This window comes from Solea senegalensis, linkage group LG5 (genome assembly GCF_019176455.1).
Source record: "Solea senegalensis isolate Sse05_10M linkage group LG5, IFAPA_SoseM_1, whole genome shotgun sequence".
Taxonomy (NCBI): domain Eukaryota; kingdom Metazoa; phylum Chordata; class Actinopteri; order Pleuronectiformes; family Soleidae; genus Solea; species Solea senegalensis.
This window is the reverse complement of record NC_058025.1, coordinates 22,906,833-22,921,608: the sequence shown is the minus strand read 5'-3', so window position 1 is coordinate 22,921,608 and position 14,776 is coordinate 22,906,833. Positions and strand designations below refer to the sequence as shown.

The 14,776-nt window shown below is 42.9% G+C and overlaps 1 protein-coding gene across 1 annotated transcript; it reads left to right on the top strand.

Annotated features, from left to right (window-relative positions):
• The first annotated feature begins 346 nt into the window (after positions 1–346).
• Positions 347–6,640, top strand: ap3m2 (adaptor related protein complex 3 subunit mu 2). The gene is made up of 9 exons (XM_044027208.1): positions 347–448; positions 1,963–2,247; positions 2,353–2,524; positions 3,174–3,311; positions 3,438–3,523; positions 3,752–3,885; positions 4,024–4,231; positions 4,746–4,890; positions 5,671–6,640. Exons 2-9 carry the CDS (start codon positions 1,975–1,977, stop codon positions 5,769–5,771), a joined length of 1,257 nt encoding a protein of 418 aa, XP_043883143.1. The 5' UTR covers positions 347–448; positions 1,963–1,974; the 3' UTR covers positions 5,772–6,640.
• The last annotated feature ends 8,136 nt before the right edge of the window (positions 6,641–14,776 follow it).

Genomic DNA, 14,776 nt, shown 5'->3' with positions numbered 1-14,776 from the left:
AGTTTAGAATAACAAAAAAAGACAAAATTAGAAAAGCAAAGTTCTTAATGGATGTCAGGCTCTATACTATATTATATTCTCTCTATGTATATTCTATCAAAGGTCAAGTGTCAACTACACAAGATGAAAACTGATCCTGAAAACAAAATGTCAGACCAGCTCCATCTCGCAGCCAATCAGCGCTCACCTCTGCTGGTGTTTACCGTCGCTCTCCTTCCGCCGTCCAATCACAGCCGTGCTCGAAGTCGGCCACTTCCGTATTGTTGACCAATGACTCGTTTGAGTAGGCGGGACTACAATCATCTCTGCGTCGGATTGGTTCGCCGTAAACCTGTCGTTTCCTCGCGTCAGGATCCGCTTCACCAAACGGGAAGCAGCGACTGCAGCTTCGTATTTCATTCGGTAAAACGGTTAAAGGCGAGACTGGCACGAAATAAAACAGTCTTCGGTGAGTTTTTTTTTTGCACTTCATGGACGTTTTAGTAGTTATTGTTAAAATTTGCTTCACAGCAGCGAGGTTACTTTGATATGTTTTCATCTCGGGAAGCGGGTGACGGGGCTTTTCCTCTGTCATGAGACTGTGAGGGAGGAGGAGGAGGAGGAACAGGGACTGACTGATGTAGCATCTTGTGAGGAGATGGAGGCCTTCAACCGCTGTGTGATAGGAACCAATCACTCTGTTTTATGTTCTAACACGGTCTTAATTAAACGAAGATGCACTTTGTAGGCGGTTCCGTCGCGCTCGGTCCGCTATAAACCGGATAGCTGTGCCGCATAATTCATGAATATTCCGGTGTCACGTTTCTGTAACCAAGTTTTACTTAAGCTGACTGAGCTACAGTGTATGTACTAAAACCCTGTTTAGTTCTACGTACACTAGTTTAATTGTTCCTTGTTAAAATGAACATTTTAGATATCCCGTCACTCTTTCTAGGACCTATGACGTCACGTTTCCAATTCATGTGTACTGGGTTTGTCATTGCAGATACATCTATCTAAACTAGATAATAACTATCCACTATTCCAGTTCGAGATGTTTACAGTATAATTCATAATTCTCAGTATGCTCATAATTCCTGGCTCCTGGAGCTATGACAGTACATGTGGGAATCACAGGGTACCAATACATGGTCCGCGATACTCACATTACAACAATACTGTAATAATCAATATATTGCAAGACAATCATATCGCGATACATGATATTTGTCTAACTGAAGAAAACAAAAGGTCAAAGTGCAGGATCTCTCTATTTATTCACAAGAAACAAAGTGCATAAAATGTATATGTTTTAAACTCCCTCTTCATTCGTCAGGTAACTTCTACCCAATTTTCCTTCATTCAATTGAGCAGATCAAGGAGCGATGCCTGGCTAGTTTTAAAACTGGAATCATTAGCATAGTAGTCATAGTTTAGGTAGCTCTGTGAGCTCTTTCTCCTAAATCTTTTTTTTTGATAAACAGGCGTGCACATGAAGTGTTTTGCTGCCATGTTGGCAAAAAAGAACAAAACTAACAATAGCACATGGAACAATCTATGTTTATTGTATATATCTTTTGGAATATACATATTGCGCCTGTTGATTTTGCAATAACGGTACATTTTTGTTATATTTTGCAGCCCTACTACCTACTTCTCAGATTTATTGCCAGGTAAAGTTTACTAACACTAGGATTTTGCTCCGGTCAGTGGTGCGCATATATAAAGAGACACAGATAAATAATAGAAGGAAAATTAAATAGTAAAGTGTTGAGGAAAAAGTTATTTACAGAGAGAATAACTATTGTCAGTGCACTATGGAGTTGTGTAATAGTCAAAACAGAAATTAGAAGTCTTAAGCAGCAGTTTATTTTTTTTGTAGTAAATTCAATCTCAGAAGGTTACAATTACATTAATATTAGTAAAAAAAAAACGTCTTAAAAATGCTTTGGTTTTCTCTTTTTTTGGTCATTTACATGTCAGCCTTCAGCCAAAATGATCCACAGCCTGTTCTTAGTCAATGCCTCCGGAGACATTTTCTTGGAGAAGCACTGGAAGAGCGTGGTCAGCCGCTCGGTGTGTGACTACTTCTTCGAGGCACAGGAGCGCGCCACAGAGCCAGAGAATGTCCCACCCGTGATCCCCACACCACACCACTACCTTATCAGCGTGCTCAGGCATCGCATCTTCTTCGTCGCAGTCATCCAGAGCGAGGTGCCGCCGCTGTTTGTCATCGAGTTTCTCCACAGAGTTGTCGACACCTTCCAGGTACGCGCTCACATTTGTTTTTGGTGCACTTTCAGTTTATGTATCGACTCAATCTGACTCGACATGCTGGTGTTCTGGCTGTTGTCCGTGTGTCTGTGTCCTCAGGACTATTTTGGAGTGTGTACAGAAGCTGCCATCAAAGACAACGTGGTGGTGGTGTATGAGCTGCTGGAGGAGATGCTGGACAACGGCTTTCCACTGGCCACAGAATCCAACATCCTCAAAGAGCTCATTAAGCCTCCCACCATCCTCCGTACAATGGTCAACACCATCACAGGTACTAACTATTCACATGAGTCTCACAGTCCAGAGTGAAAGCCTCTAAAAGGGGCGTGGTTTTTGACCTCCGTATTAAACCCATCACACAAGCCGGGCACAGGAGCAGTGGGCAGCACTTTTCTGCACCCTGGGAGCAATGGGGATATGGTGCCTTGCTCGGGGGCACCCCAGCCCTTGAGCCATCCTGGGATTTGAAACTTAGGTTACTAGGCAGCACTTGGCCTCTTCTGGCTGTAGAAAAACTGTACAGAATCAGTGTTTACATGAGAGGAAGGAAGTGATGCATGGTTCTGGCTGTTCTGACAGGTGTATTTTAGTGAAGTAGGTAAAAATAATACAAAGAAAATAAAATCTCAATCTTTCTCTGTGGGGAAAAATTAAAGCATGTGAACAAACAAACAAATAAACTCAGGTCAAAGTCATTCATAATATAACTTTATCTGTAGATCCAATCAGAATAATAACGCTTTTCCATTATACAGTTCTAGCACGGCTCCAGCCGAGTAGTGATAGAACTGTATAATGGCCATAAGATTGCAATCTCAATGTGACTTCCCAGTAAAATAAAGATTTTGGATTAGTTCATGAAGTCTGTGTAGTAGTAAATGTGTCGACTAATTCACATCACATCCATGTCTGTTTTCCAGGCAGCACAAATGTTGGTGAACAGCTTCCCACAGGCCAGCTGTCAGTGGTGCCATGGCGACGCACCGGGGTCAAATACACCAACAATGAAGCCTATTTTGACGTGGTGGAGGAGATCGATGCCATCATTGACAAATCAGGTGTGACTGCAATAATTACACGCACAAATATATATATGTAAAAAAACATTGGCTTCTGGCATCTATCCCCACAAATCAACTTTTGGAAAAACGTTTTAAACGAAGCGTTTGTTGTTTTCTCCTCAGGCTCCACAATTACAGCAGAAATCCAGGGAGTCATCGACGCATGTGTAAAACTGACGGGTATGCCAGACCTCACCCTGTCATTCATGGTGAGTTCACAGAGCTTTTATCTCTGAGTGGATCAGACTAACACACACACCGTCAGAAGCACCAGCTGTCGCTCTAATGCTCATTTAATCGTGGATTACTAATAAAGCTTAATGGGAAAATCATACTTTTATTTAAGTTTAAATAAAGTGTTCAGTTCTAATTCTTTTTAATCTGCTGTATTTTGGGTTTTTTTCTGTGACCAAACTATTGCTGCGTTCTTCTCCCAGAATCCTCGGCTGCTGGATGATGTCAGTTTCCACCCCTGTGTGAGGTTCAAGCGCTGGGAAGCTGAGAGGATTCTCTCCTTCATCCCACCAGATGGAAACTTCCGGTTGCTCTCCTATCACGTCAGCTCTCAGAAGTCAGTGTTTTCTTTTCCTTCAGTGTCTCAAATTATGTCACATTGTGGTGAAGACACATAAAACGCTGTATTTACAGTATATAAAAATACGAGCACCACAAAAACAGTAGCATTGTTTGTTGTCTGCTGCTTCTTCAGCCTCGTGGCCATCCCAGTGTACGTTAAGCACAACATCACCTTCCGCGAGGGAAGCTCTCAGGGACGATTCGACCTGACTCTGGGCCCCAAACAGACCATGGGCAAGGCTGTGGAGGCGGTCCTGGTCAGCAGCCAGCTGCCCCGCGGCGTCCTCAACGCCAACCTCAACGCCTCCCAGGGAACGTACACTTTCGACCCGGTCACAAAGGTACTGTGAAATTCAGTCATCGCAGCATTTGCTGCCATATTATTGATGAAGCCTAAGTAAATACAAAAGAGAGTGCATAGGAATTGAATCTTAACACCAGGGGTCAGGACTGGGAAGCTGAAGGTCTCAAAATATGTCTTTTAATGAAGATGCACGTCCGACGAGAGCGCCGCCTTTGCGCCGTGCATCTGTTGTGACGGCCCTGTTTTTCAAAGAATTAGGTCAGAATGGTCTTACTCACTAACTGCCATCATCATCCAGACAAGGGCACAGTAGAGGACGCTCCCAGACACACTCTGTCTGTTTTCCAGAGACGCACTGAGCAGCAAAGCTGTTGTGAGGGAAAGATAGTGCTCATAATCCATCGTCGTTCAAATTCATTAATTCAGTGAGGCTGCAGCGACATGAGTCATCCCAGCTCCCGGAGCTTTCCCACCGACATCATGATATTAATGACATCATGGCATAGTCATGATCTAATACTTACCGTATGTCATTCTGCTGCTGTGTCCAGATGTTGTCGTGGGATGTCGGTAAGATCAACCCACAGAAGCTGCCGAGTCTGAAAGGAACAATGAGCCTACAGGCCGGGGCCTCCAAGCCTGATGAGAACCCGACCATCAACATCCAGTTAAAGATCCAACAGATGGCCATCTCAGGTACACACACACACACACACACACAAAACCCCATATTCTAACACAGCCATGTTTGTGTCTCAATTGTGTCTTTAAATTTCCTATAGGAATACATTTTAAATTGTAAATCAAAAACACCCAACCACTACTGCTAAACTCTTAACTGTATGATTATTGTAATATTCTCTGTGTATGTTATTTATATATAGAATAGTTGAACTCATGCTTCTAAAGCCTTTGCATACAATCGACGTTTCCATGGCCAGCTCAGCTGACGATCACCTGACTCTGGTGCTGTGTGTGTGGTCACATGACAGCCACTAGATGGTGCCAAGTGTAATAAATAAGCCTCTACTGGCACATGATGATGTAATAAAATGTAAGAACAGTTTTATTTCTTTTAAATCTTTCATTTACGCAGACTTTGTTCTGACTGTTGATTCTGTCCCTGTGTTTAATTCATTTGTTTATTTTGACCTTTTTCTACTTTTTAAACTGTCAACACTTTCTTAAATTGTTATGGATTATATTTTTTTGGACTTCTTTTAATTCTGCCTGTGTTGTCTCGCCTTATATGCTATAAAAAATCCACAGCATTAAAACAAGCAAATGGTTTTTAAATTGATGTTTGATTAAATCATTGAAGATATGGCTTTAACTACTGTTTTGAAGAATCCTCTTATATCTTACTAAAGCAATATTCCACCAATATATATATAATGCAGAAAAGAGCAATCAGATTGGTGTATTGTTGATGCATTGATACTTAAGTGGTAACTGTGTCCTTGTGTCCTTCACCAGGGCTGAAGGTGAATCGCTTGGACATGTACGGTGAGAAATATAAACCTTTCAAAGGCATCAAGTACATGACAAAGGCCGGCAAGTTCCAGGTCCGGACATAAAGACTCCTACTGTGTGACCACCGGACCAAACCAAACCACAATGAGACTCAGAAGGTGATGTGAGGGGTGAGGGGTGGGGGGGTGGGATGGGGAGTTGGTACATTCCCTGTGTATATGCATTTCAGGATTTACCTGCACAAACCGGAGGTGGAAAAGGAGCCGTTATCACTTAGAAACATCGTCAAAGCTGATTACAGGGCAAACGCAGCTCATCCCCATGTACTGTATTCGACTTACTTTCCATGTCTACTTTAAATCCTGAGCCCAAATCAAATTCAAGAAGTGTGAAGCTTAATTTTGTCAACATAAATTGCATCATTTGTCGTGATTGTCTGGATAAATGTGTGTGTGTGTGTGTGTGTGTGAGAGAATTAGTTTTTCTGGTAAATCAGAGTAAAACTCCCCACGAAGGACATGAAACAATATTTTATCTGTTGATTTGCTGGATGTGAAAATTTGACTCATGTTTAATTTGTGTCCTCATAATCAGACACTTAAAAACTTCCCACGTCTGTTTCCCTCTGTTACTGTGATGTTTCCTCTCAGCACACTGATGTCTGTGACACTGGAGCGAGTCATAATGCTGGTACTAATGTTTCCCTAATGAATGCAAGTGATACCAATGCAGAGGGACCAAAGGAGAACTTTGGGTGCTCGTGTTCACCTGTTTTTATTCAACTTAAATTATTATTTATTCCGTTCCGGCGTCACAACAACCTCGCAGACCAGAGAAACGGTATAATGTGCATCCTAATATCTCTTTATAACATTATGAACGTCACCATGGAAACTGGAATAATCTGGATACACCTTTCTGAGAGTCAGTTTGATAAATAAACAAGGCGACGGCAAGTCAGCTCGTGATCATATCCACTGGAATTGAGGTTCATGTATTCAACCGTGTATCAGTACAGTGAGTAATGAAGGACTCTGGAAGATCTGCATTTTGTTTTATTGGTGTGTTTGTTTTACAGCCTCCAGTGCAGTGTTAAACTGGTGTAAAAAAAAAATAAAAATAAAGGTTCAATGTGTTATACTTGCAGTGATGGCTCTAATTACACTGGGATTTCACACAAGCGATGATGTCAGAATTCACGTCATACACCTCAGAATAACAGCGCAGCTGGTTAATAATTTATTTTTGTGCAACGTTGCAGAACAGTGTCGTGTTGTGAAGTCAAAATAAATGGTTTGATTTACAGAGCCGTAAGTGCCTGGTTTGACGGAGGCTGCTGTCGTGTGCCGACACGTCTCTACGGTAGCCTGGGTGGACAAACCTGTGTTTGAAGGGAACCCATGTGATGCAAACAATAATAGCATCCTTTTTTTTTTGGAATGCGAGGGCCACCGTAGTTCCGTGATGCTCCTCTAAAGCGGTGTCACCCGGCCCACCACGTCTTCCCAGGTTAGCGACACGGACCAAACATCTCAGCTTTGCACCTTCACATTAAAAGCATTTCACGGGTGAAACACAGCCCAACTTTTACTTTGAAATAGCCACAGAAAATTAAATGTGCGTAACGCATGTCAATGTGAATAATATGCATGTTGTATTAAAGAAGGGATTAACGATAATTTAAAAACCTTTTATTTGTGGCCCTGCTGACGACAGAGAACCTTGTTCTTTCAGTAAGTTCCCACAGGCTGTTGCTGCTTTTCCATTAGACCGTTCTAGCACTACTCGACTCGACTCGTATTTTTGCTTTTCCATCAGTGAGAGTACCTGGTACTACCTGCTCTGACGAGGTTCAGCTGAGCAGATACTAAAATGTGACGCCATCAAACTGCCGGTCACTGATTGGTCAGAGAGTGTCGTCACTGTAGAGTCATGAGCGTGACGTCCGACACAAGAACCAAACTGAACAATGCTGATCTGTAGCTCAGTTAAAAAGACTTCAAAATCCTAAAAACATGTGTTGATCTCCAACATTTAGCTAAGGAAATGTCTAAAATCTCCATATCATAATCAGTCTCTCTGAAACTTGAAATCTGAAGCTGTTCAAATTTTGCCCCCCGGTATCCTTCCACATGTGGACCCGACGCACACAACATGCAGGCAGCCCAGATTTTCTCGTGGACAGCGCATGCGGCAACTGAACTTCCGCTGCACCAGTAGGTGGAGTATTAGACCCGCTAGGATAGTCCTCTGTCAAGGATAGTCCTCCGAGCCTCGACCTAGTGACCCACGAACCGGCTGGACAAGCCTTTCAGCCGTGAGCCGCTTCAACCGAGGGAGCTGTAGCATCGCTCTCTTTGCTAGTAATGCGTCCAGACTTGTAGCGCCACCCGACGGTGAAGTGGGATACTACATGATCCTGACGTGTGAGTATTCCTGGGTCCGTAAGCGAGACGTATGAGTATACCTCAGACGTAGATGTCACTAATTCTTACACTCGATGGAGGAATTTAAATGTTGTATATAATATTTACTTGTTCCATGTCACATGTCTCCCCAGAGCTTCCACATCATGGACCCCTGCATCTCCTCTTTCTGTGTGAAGTCACCACTCCCCCTTTGAGCCAGCTGGCTGGAGTCCACTCCATAATTTACTGATGGCTTTAACCCTTTCGCTCTCTCTCTCTCCCTCTCTCCCCTGCACGTAGACCACACTGTGCAGCTTTAAGTCTTCTCAGTTATGTCATTACCACCAACTTTTCCCCCTGACCCACTTTTTGTGCACGAGCACCAGTTAATGCTGGTGTATTTTGACTCTCATTTACCTTTAGTAATTGTTTTTTTAAGTGTGTTTTTGTGACTTCTTTGCGTTGCTTGTTGTAAACGCATCTGGAGTGAGTGAGTGAGTGAGTGAGTGAAGGACGGACGGACATCGAGGCATTCTGAAGATCCCCTCATCGCAGGTGTCAGGTTTGTCTCTTTTCTTACTTTGGCAACAAAAGTTTCTGCACTTTTCTTTGTGTAAATAAAGTGATTATTGTTATTATTATTATTATTATTATTAGTGTTGTTGTTATAATTTGAGCAGGGAAACTTAAACACGCGCATTACAAGTCACGGACAACATGTGTAATTGTCTTATTATAACAAACACCTTACTGATGAATGAGTGAAAGAGTGAATGACTTGTGCAGACCGAGCTGGAGGCTCGTGTCTCGTGGATATAAATCAAACTCACACCAGGAGAAAGTGTGACTTTTGTCGCCTCAGAGCTATTAATGCAGTGCCCTGTGTGTGTGTGTGTGTGTATTCCAGTGTTGATGAGCAGCTTAATCTGAGTGTAAATCTGAGGATGTCTGTTAGCCCTTATCAGATGTGAGCTTTCATATCACTTAACTGACTCGGTGACTCCCTGCTGTGACGCGAACAGCTTCCCTGTCGCTGACCACGTGGACACACAGTGGGCGAACAGTAAACGACGCCGTGTCACGTCACATTATGCCCACTGTGACAGTGGGGATGAAGCGCAATTATGATTAAAATCGCAGGTATCTCCATACTGGTGAGTTGTAGATGATAACTCATACAAAGGTGACGTAATTCGACCCAGAAATCTACAAATGTTCCAAAAAAAGTGCTGTAAAACATTTCAGAGCAGATGTTTAAAGTTAAAGTGGCTCCACTGACGAGTCCTCATCACTACCTCGCGACGTTCGCGCCTTTTATGGCGCGCGTGCGTCAGGACTCATTTTTGCTGCTGCTGCACCTGATGTAGCAGTTTATACCAACAAATATGTTGTATAAGATATTTTTAAACTTCACAAGGTTACTTTTTGCACTGTGTGACGAAGTGTTGTCGTTTTTCCAGTTTTCTTTCCTCCACACTTTACGTCACAGAGGTGTAGAAATTACGTAGCACTTGAAGCACTTACTTACTTCTAGCTCTTGTTCGTACCCAAATGATTAAATGCACTTATTGTAAGTCGCTTTGGATATAAGCGTCTACTAAATGACATGTAATGTAATGTAATACGAGTTTTACTATCTAAATACATCAAACCAACTAAGCTCCATGGACTCTTGTACGGTAAGATTTCCTTTTATCCTTTACTAACTTTGTTTGCATTCATTATACTTAAAATGGGTGGTAAAGCAGTAAAAAGTGTGTTTTGTTGCTTTTCCACTTCATGGTCCCGGCACGGCTCGACTCGACTCCCCATGGGTTTTTTGCTTTTCCATCAGTGACAGTACCTGGTACTTTCTTTTGCTCTTGAGAGGTTTCAAGTGTTTTACAAGTCACTAGTCACTAGTTTGAGGATATACTCTATTGTAATGGAAAACCGTCCAAAACCGTGTAGCGTCAAGCTGTGGTGAGGCGGGACCAAGTTTTTACTTTGGACATTTGGTCGTTATTATATAATTATACTCGTGTGATGACTTTGTTACAGAGTCTGCAGCTCGTATTCATGCTTCTCTTTGAACAGCTGCCATTTTGACAGGTGACATTAGGTGTAAATAATCAAAGAAATGATGGGTCAGTTTCTGGCTGCATGCTAACGCTGAACTCTTCACACTGTCTTAGCTTATAGAAACTGAACAGACGCGTTGTTAATGTGTGCTTTTTTCTGTTAAAGTGATTGCAATGCAAAACAACAATGAAGGTACAGTTTAATAAACATATAATTGCAGTTTGATATTTTAGAGCCGAGCCCTGTTCTGTTTCTCCAGAGAACAACAATACAGAATATTGTAGTATGTCAGCTTGGTGACGTCTTTTTTGCCCAGTTTTCCTTTTCACGTATAATTTTTTTGTAATAACAGTAAAGGCAAATTGTTTAGACGTTTGGTGCCGTGTGTTTTTATCGTAATGTTATTGCCCTCACCTCGTTGTTATGATGTAATGAACTGATGATCTGTACGTCGGCAGAAAAATGAGCACTTATCCACAATAAGCAACAATAACATTCGCCCCATGGTTCTCAAACTGTGGCACGCGAGTATGCAGATAATTATATCATAATAAATTAATTAATAATAATTAGTCACCTTATCTCTCGCTCCATACCGGTATACGTGAGGAAGAGGAGGACGACGAGAGATTCAGTCTGCCGCCATCTTTACACCACTGTGTTTTAACGTTGGTGATAATGGTGTCTTTTTCTCATGTGGTACTTGAGAAAGCACTGACGTTTGCCATAATGTTTTGCTCAGTCAGGGTTTTTTACTCTAACTCGGACGAAAAGTACCTGAGTTGTTTCTGGCACAGGTTTCTAGTTCACCACAGCATTGGTTGCTGTGGTTCACAGGAACTACTAGAGATATGAAAGTTGCCTGTTTCCTGTCGTACTTCATTATAAGTAAAGCTAGAAAGAAAGTTGGCCGAGTGATTTTTTTCCCCCCACAGATAAAAGTCCATATAAATTTTAAATCCACTGTGTTTCGTATCTCCCCTCATCTGTTTGTATTTAAAACCCTGGTCAGTGCAGGACCAGAAACCCTGGGTTTGGGTGAGCACAATCCACTTCATTGACGGTTGACTGGAGCGTGTGACCACAAGACAAAGAAGACTGTCCCTGACTTCAACCCCCGTCTTTTATTTAGGACACACACACACAAACACCCACACCAGACCCACCACTGAACACAGAATCCCCTCAAACTGCTGTGTGTGTGTGTGTGTGTGTGTGTGTGTGTGTGTGTGTGTGTGTGTGTGTGTGTGGCTATGAGCCAAGTGGAGACACAGCACTGACAGCTGTGTTTCGAGAGAAGACAGAATCCAGACAATAATCCTGGATATCAGACTGAGCACCAGTGCAGGACAATTCAAAATGTGTACATCATAACGTGTATTGACTTCTTTTTATAGTTTTATAACTTTTATATAAGTTTTTCCTTCTGTCTTTGGCTTTTCTTTCTTATAAAAGACACCTGGATGTAAATGAAGTGTCTGTATTGTGTTTTGAAATCAAATTCTTCTTCCTCTTTGTCTTTGCTCAGTCTCTAGACCGAACCCACACTGTGCAGACACCGCCATGATTCCCCAGGAGCCAGCTTCACTGTCCACACTGTCCTGGTCCAACAAGTGCCCCTCGGGGTAGCAGGGAAACATGGACTCCATCCTGGTCCACCAGAGTTCTCCGGGGGTTCCCACCACGGACGACCGTATACACGGAGTCATGATTAAGTTGTCCCTGGAGGACTCAGACTAGACGAGATGATGGCTGCAGCCCAGAGAGTTCAGGAGACTGAGGCGTCCTCAAGTACCTTTAATATATAGATGGACAAAGTCAGTCGTGAAGGCAGAGCGGACCCCAGATATTATAAACTCCCACTTCTTTTAAATTCAACTAGTTCTGGGTCAGAAGCCATGTCCAGGCCAAAGGCTGGACCTGATCCTCCACCTGAGGACATTTATGAGTTCTCCATGGATGCAGAGGAGGCTCAGTCTCTCCAACTCTGCAGGAAATCCACGGAGGAGACGTCTCCTCTGAGCAAATACATCGAGAGTGAACACCAACAAGCGGGTCTCTTCTCTCTCTCCCCCTTCAATGGCTCCCCGGACGCCACCACTGTTGACCTGCAGAAGAAGCGGAGGAAGAAATGTGGCGAATGCGCCCCCTGCCTCCGAAAGAAGAACTGCGGCACCTGTGCAAACTGTCTGAACCGCAAGACGGGCAAGCAGATCTGCAAGCTGCGCAAGTGTGACGAGCTGAAGAGGAGACGCGGCGAGTGGGAGGCGAGCGAGGTAAGGATAATATTACCATTATACTGCCTGGGATGTACTGTAGTGGTGAAAGTGGTCGGTCCAATTTAGATATATCAGCGTTCAAGACTGATATATTCATCACAAACAAGTGCAAATGTGTGGTTTTTATGGGGAAAAATGTACATTTTTAAGAGACTTTGTTAAGTGATGCTATTGCTATAAACCAGGGACTCACTGATGAGTTGGCTGCCGTCAGGGACGGTGTGAAAACAGATTTTTAGATTTAACAAATGGCTCACCTTATAAAATCTATGGCTGCTTACGTCTACAGTGTTTTAACCTCAAGAAAAGTCCAGTAGCTACTGAATCACTGACCTTTCATACATTGTTGTCATGCCGTGTGTCTTACAAACACCAAGCACTTTAACTCTTAAACTCAGAAAAGTAGGAGGACACTGTGTCGCGTGCTCGCTGAGGAGGATACAGATGCAGGGAATCCTGATCCAAAGCCAATTGTTTCACAGTCTTTAAGACCCTGTGAAACACTTTTGTCTGAGTGGACGCTCAGTGTGTGTTTGTGTGGCCACTCAACAGCAGCACTGGAGAATTCCTGCAGTTGCCTGAGCTCTGAGCTCTGACCTCTGCGGCCTCGAACGGGAGCGGGGGTTAACCTTAGGCCATCTCTTCCTCCGTGTGTGCGTGTGTGTGCACGTGTGAGGAGAGGGCTTGTCTTTTAAGAGCGTGCAGTGCTGCGTTAATACCAGTGTGTGTGTGTGTTTGTTGCGTCAGAGTGAAATGTGGGGGGATGGGCGGTGGAGTCGAGGAGGACGGGAAGCAGCGGTAGATGGTCAGCACATTGGAGGAGGAGAAGCAGGAAAAACAAGAAAAGGCTTTTAGAGAACAAACAATGGACACGTGCTGCCCCTCCAAGGGCTTTAAACATCAGCTCTGCACATTCCCACGCTGATCACAAATGTGGAAGATTTAAACGGCACAGCAGCTGGTTTTTAACACATTTTTAATGGCAAGAACACAATTAATTATTACTTGGGCAATATTTGAGTTTTTAAATGAAAGGCTTTTTATCAGCCTGACTCATCAGCTGCTGTTTGCCTCGCACTGTAACTGCTATGAAGGGTAACATGTGTTATAATTAAAGAGCACGGAGAAACTGCACCCTTCACAGGTGTAGATGTAGCCCGTGCACGCAGGGACACGTTAAAGTGTCGACGAGGAGGAAAAGATCCCGGGTTTGTTTAGTCCCAAACAGGAAATGAGGGTTGTCATTAGCACTTCTACAGGCCGGCAGTGGGTTCAGCAGCTTTATCCAGCGTCTGTCGTCAACCTTTCATTTCATACCAGCAGATCCTCCTCTGTTGCCTCTTGACTTGCAGTACAGTTAGTTTGTATGAGATACTGTAGGAGATACGTCTTACAAGATAAGTGAAACAAAATGCACCAGGAGGAGAATACACCAATCACACAGTCACACCCACACCTGTAATCAGTCAATGTCACTCAGACTTTATTTACATTCCGTTTTGGACAAAGTAATAAGAGTAAAGTGAAAGAGCTTTTCAGGGTAAAACAAAGCCCTCGTCACCCACCAACACATGAACACAATAAAAGAACTGACATATTATTAAAGTAGAATGAGCAAAAATGTAATGGAAATTGAAATTCTAAAAATGTAGACTGAAATGTAAGATTAGATAATGTACAGTAGGCTCCAGGCCGCCATGTAATCAACACATGCAACACTTCCTGCGCAGCTCTTTCTCTCTCTCTCTCACACACACACACACGTCAGACAGAGATTTCCTCTGTTTCTTTTTCTAAAATAACACGATCACTGCCTTGATATTGTAGTGTGTGTGTGTGTGTGTGTGTGTGTGGTCTTGCAAAGCTGGTTTTCCACTATCAGACAGTAGGGGGAGTGCAGACATTCCCCAAAGTCATTACATGAGGGTGAAAATCATGCATGGTTCTGCTTTCAGGGAAACGTAACTTGTGTGGGAAGTGTGCATTACTGTAAAGAAATACTGTTTACTATTTTTACGATTTTAAAGCACTATCTATATATAATACTTGGGGTATGATCGTTGATCAAAAAAGACATTTATTTAAATAATTTAGGTCTCACACCTGGATTAATGGGAGGGTTGTGTCAGGAAGAGACCATTTATGACCATTATTATGTATTTTTACTGTCTGTTTATTATTCTTTATCATTTTAGGAAGACTAAACCCTTATTAATCCGGCAAAACACTGAATTTGGCCATTTACCATGTGCAGCACGCCAACAAAAGACCATTCTACTGTCACAAATTACAAAGGAAAGGTTAATCCAGAGCATGGTCATGTTCAAGGAAATAATTCAAAGTTGAACTGTTTATCTGCAT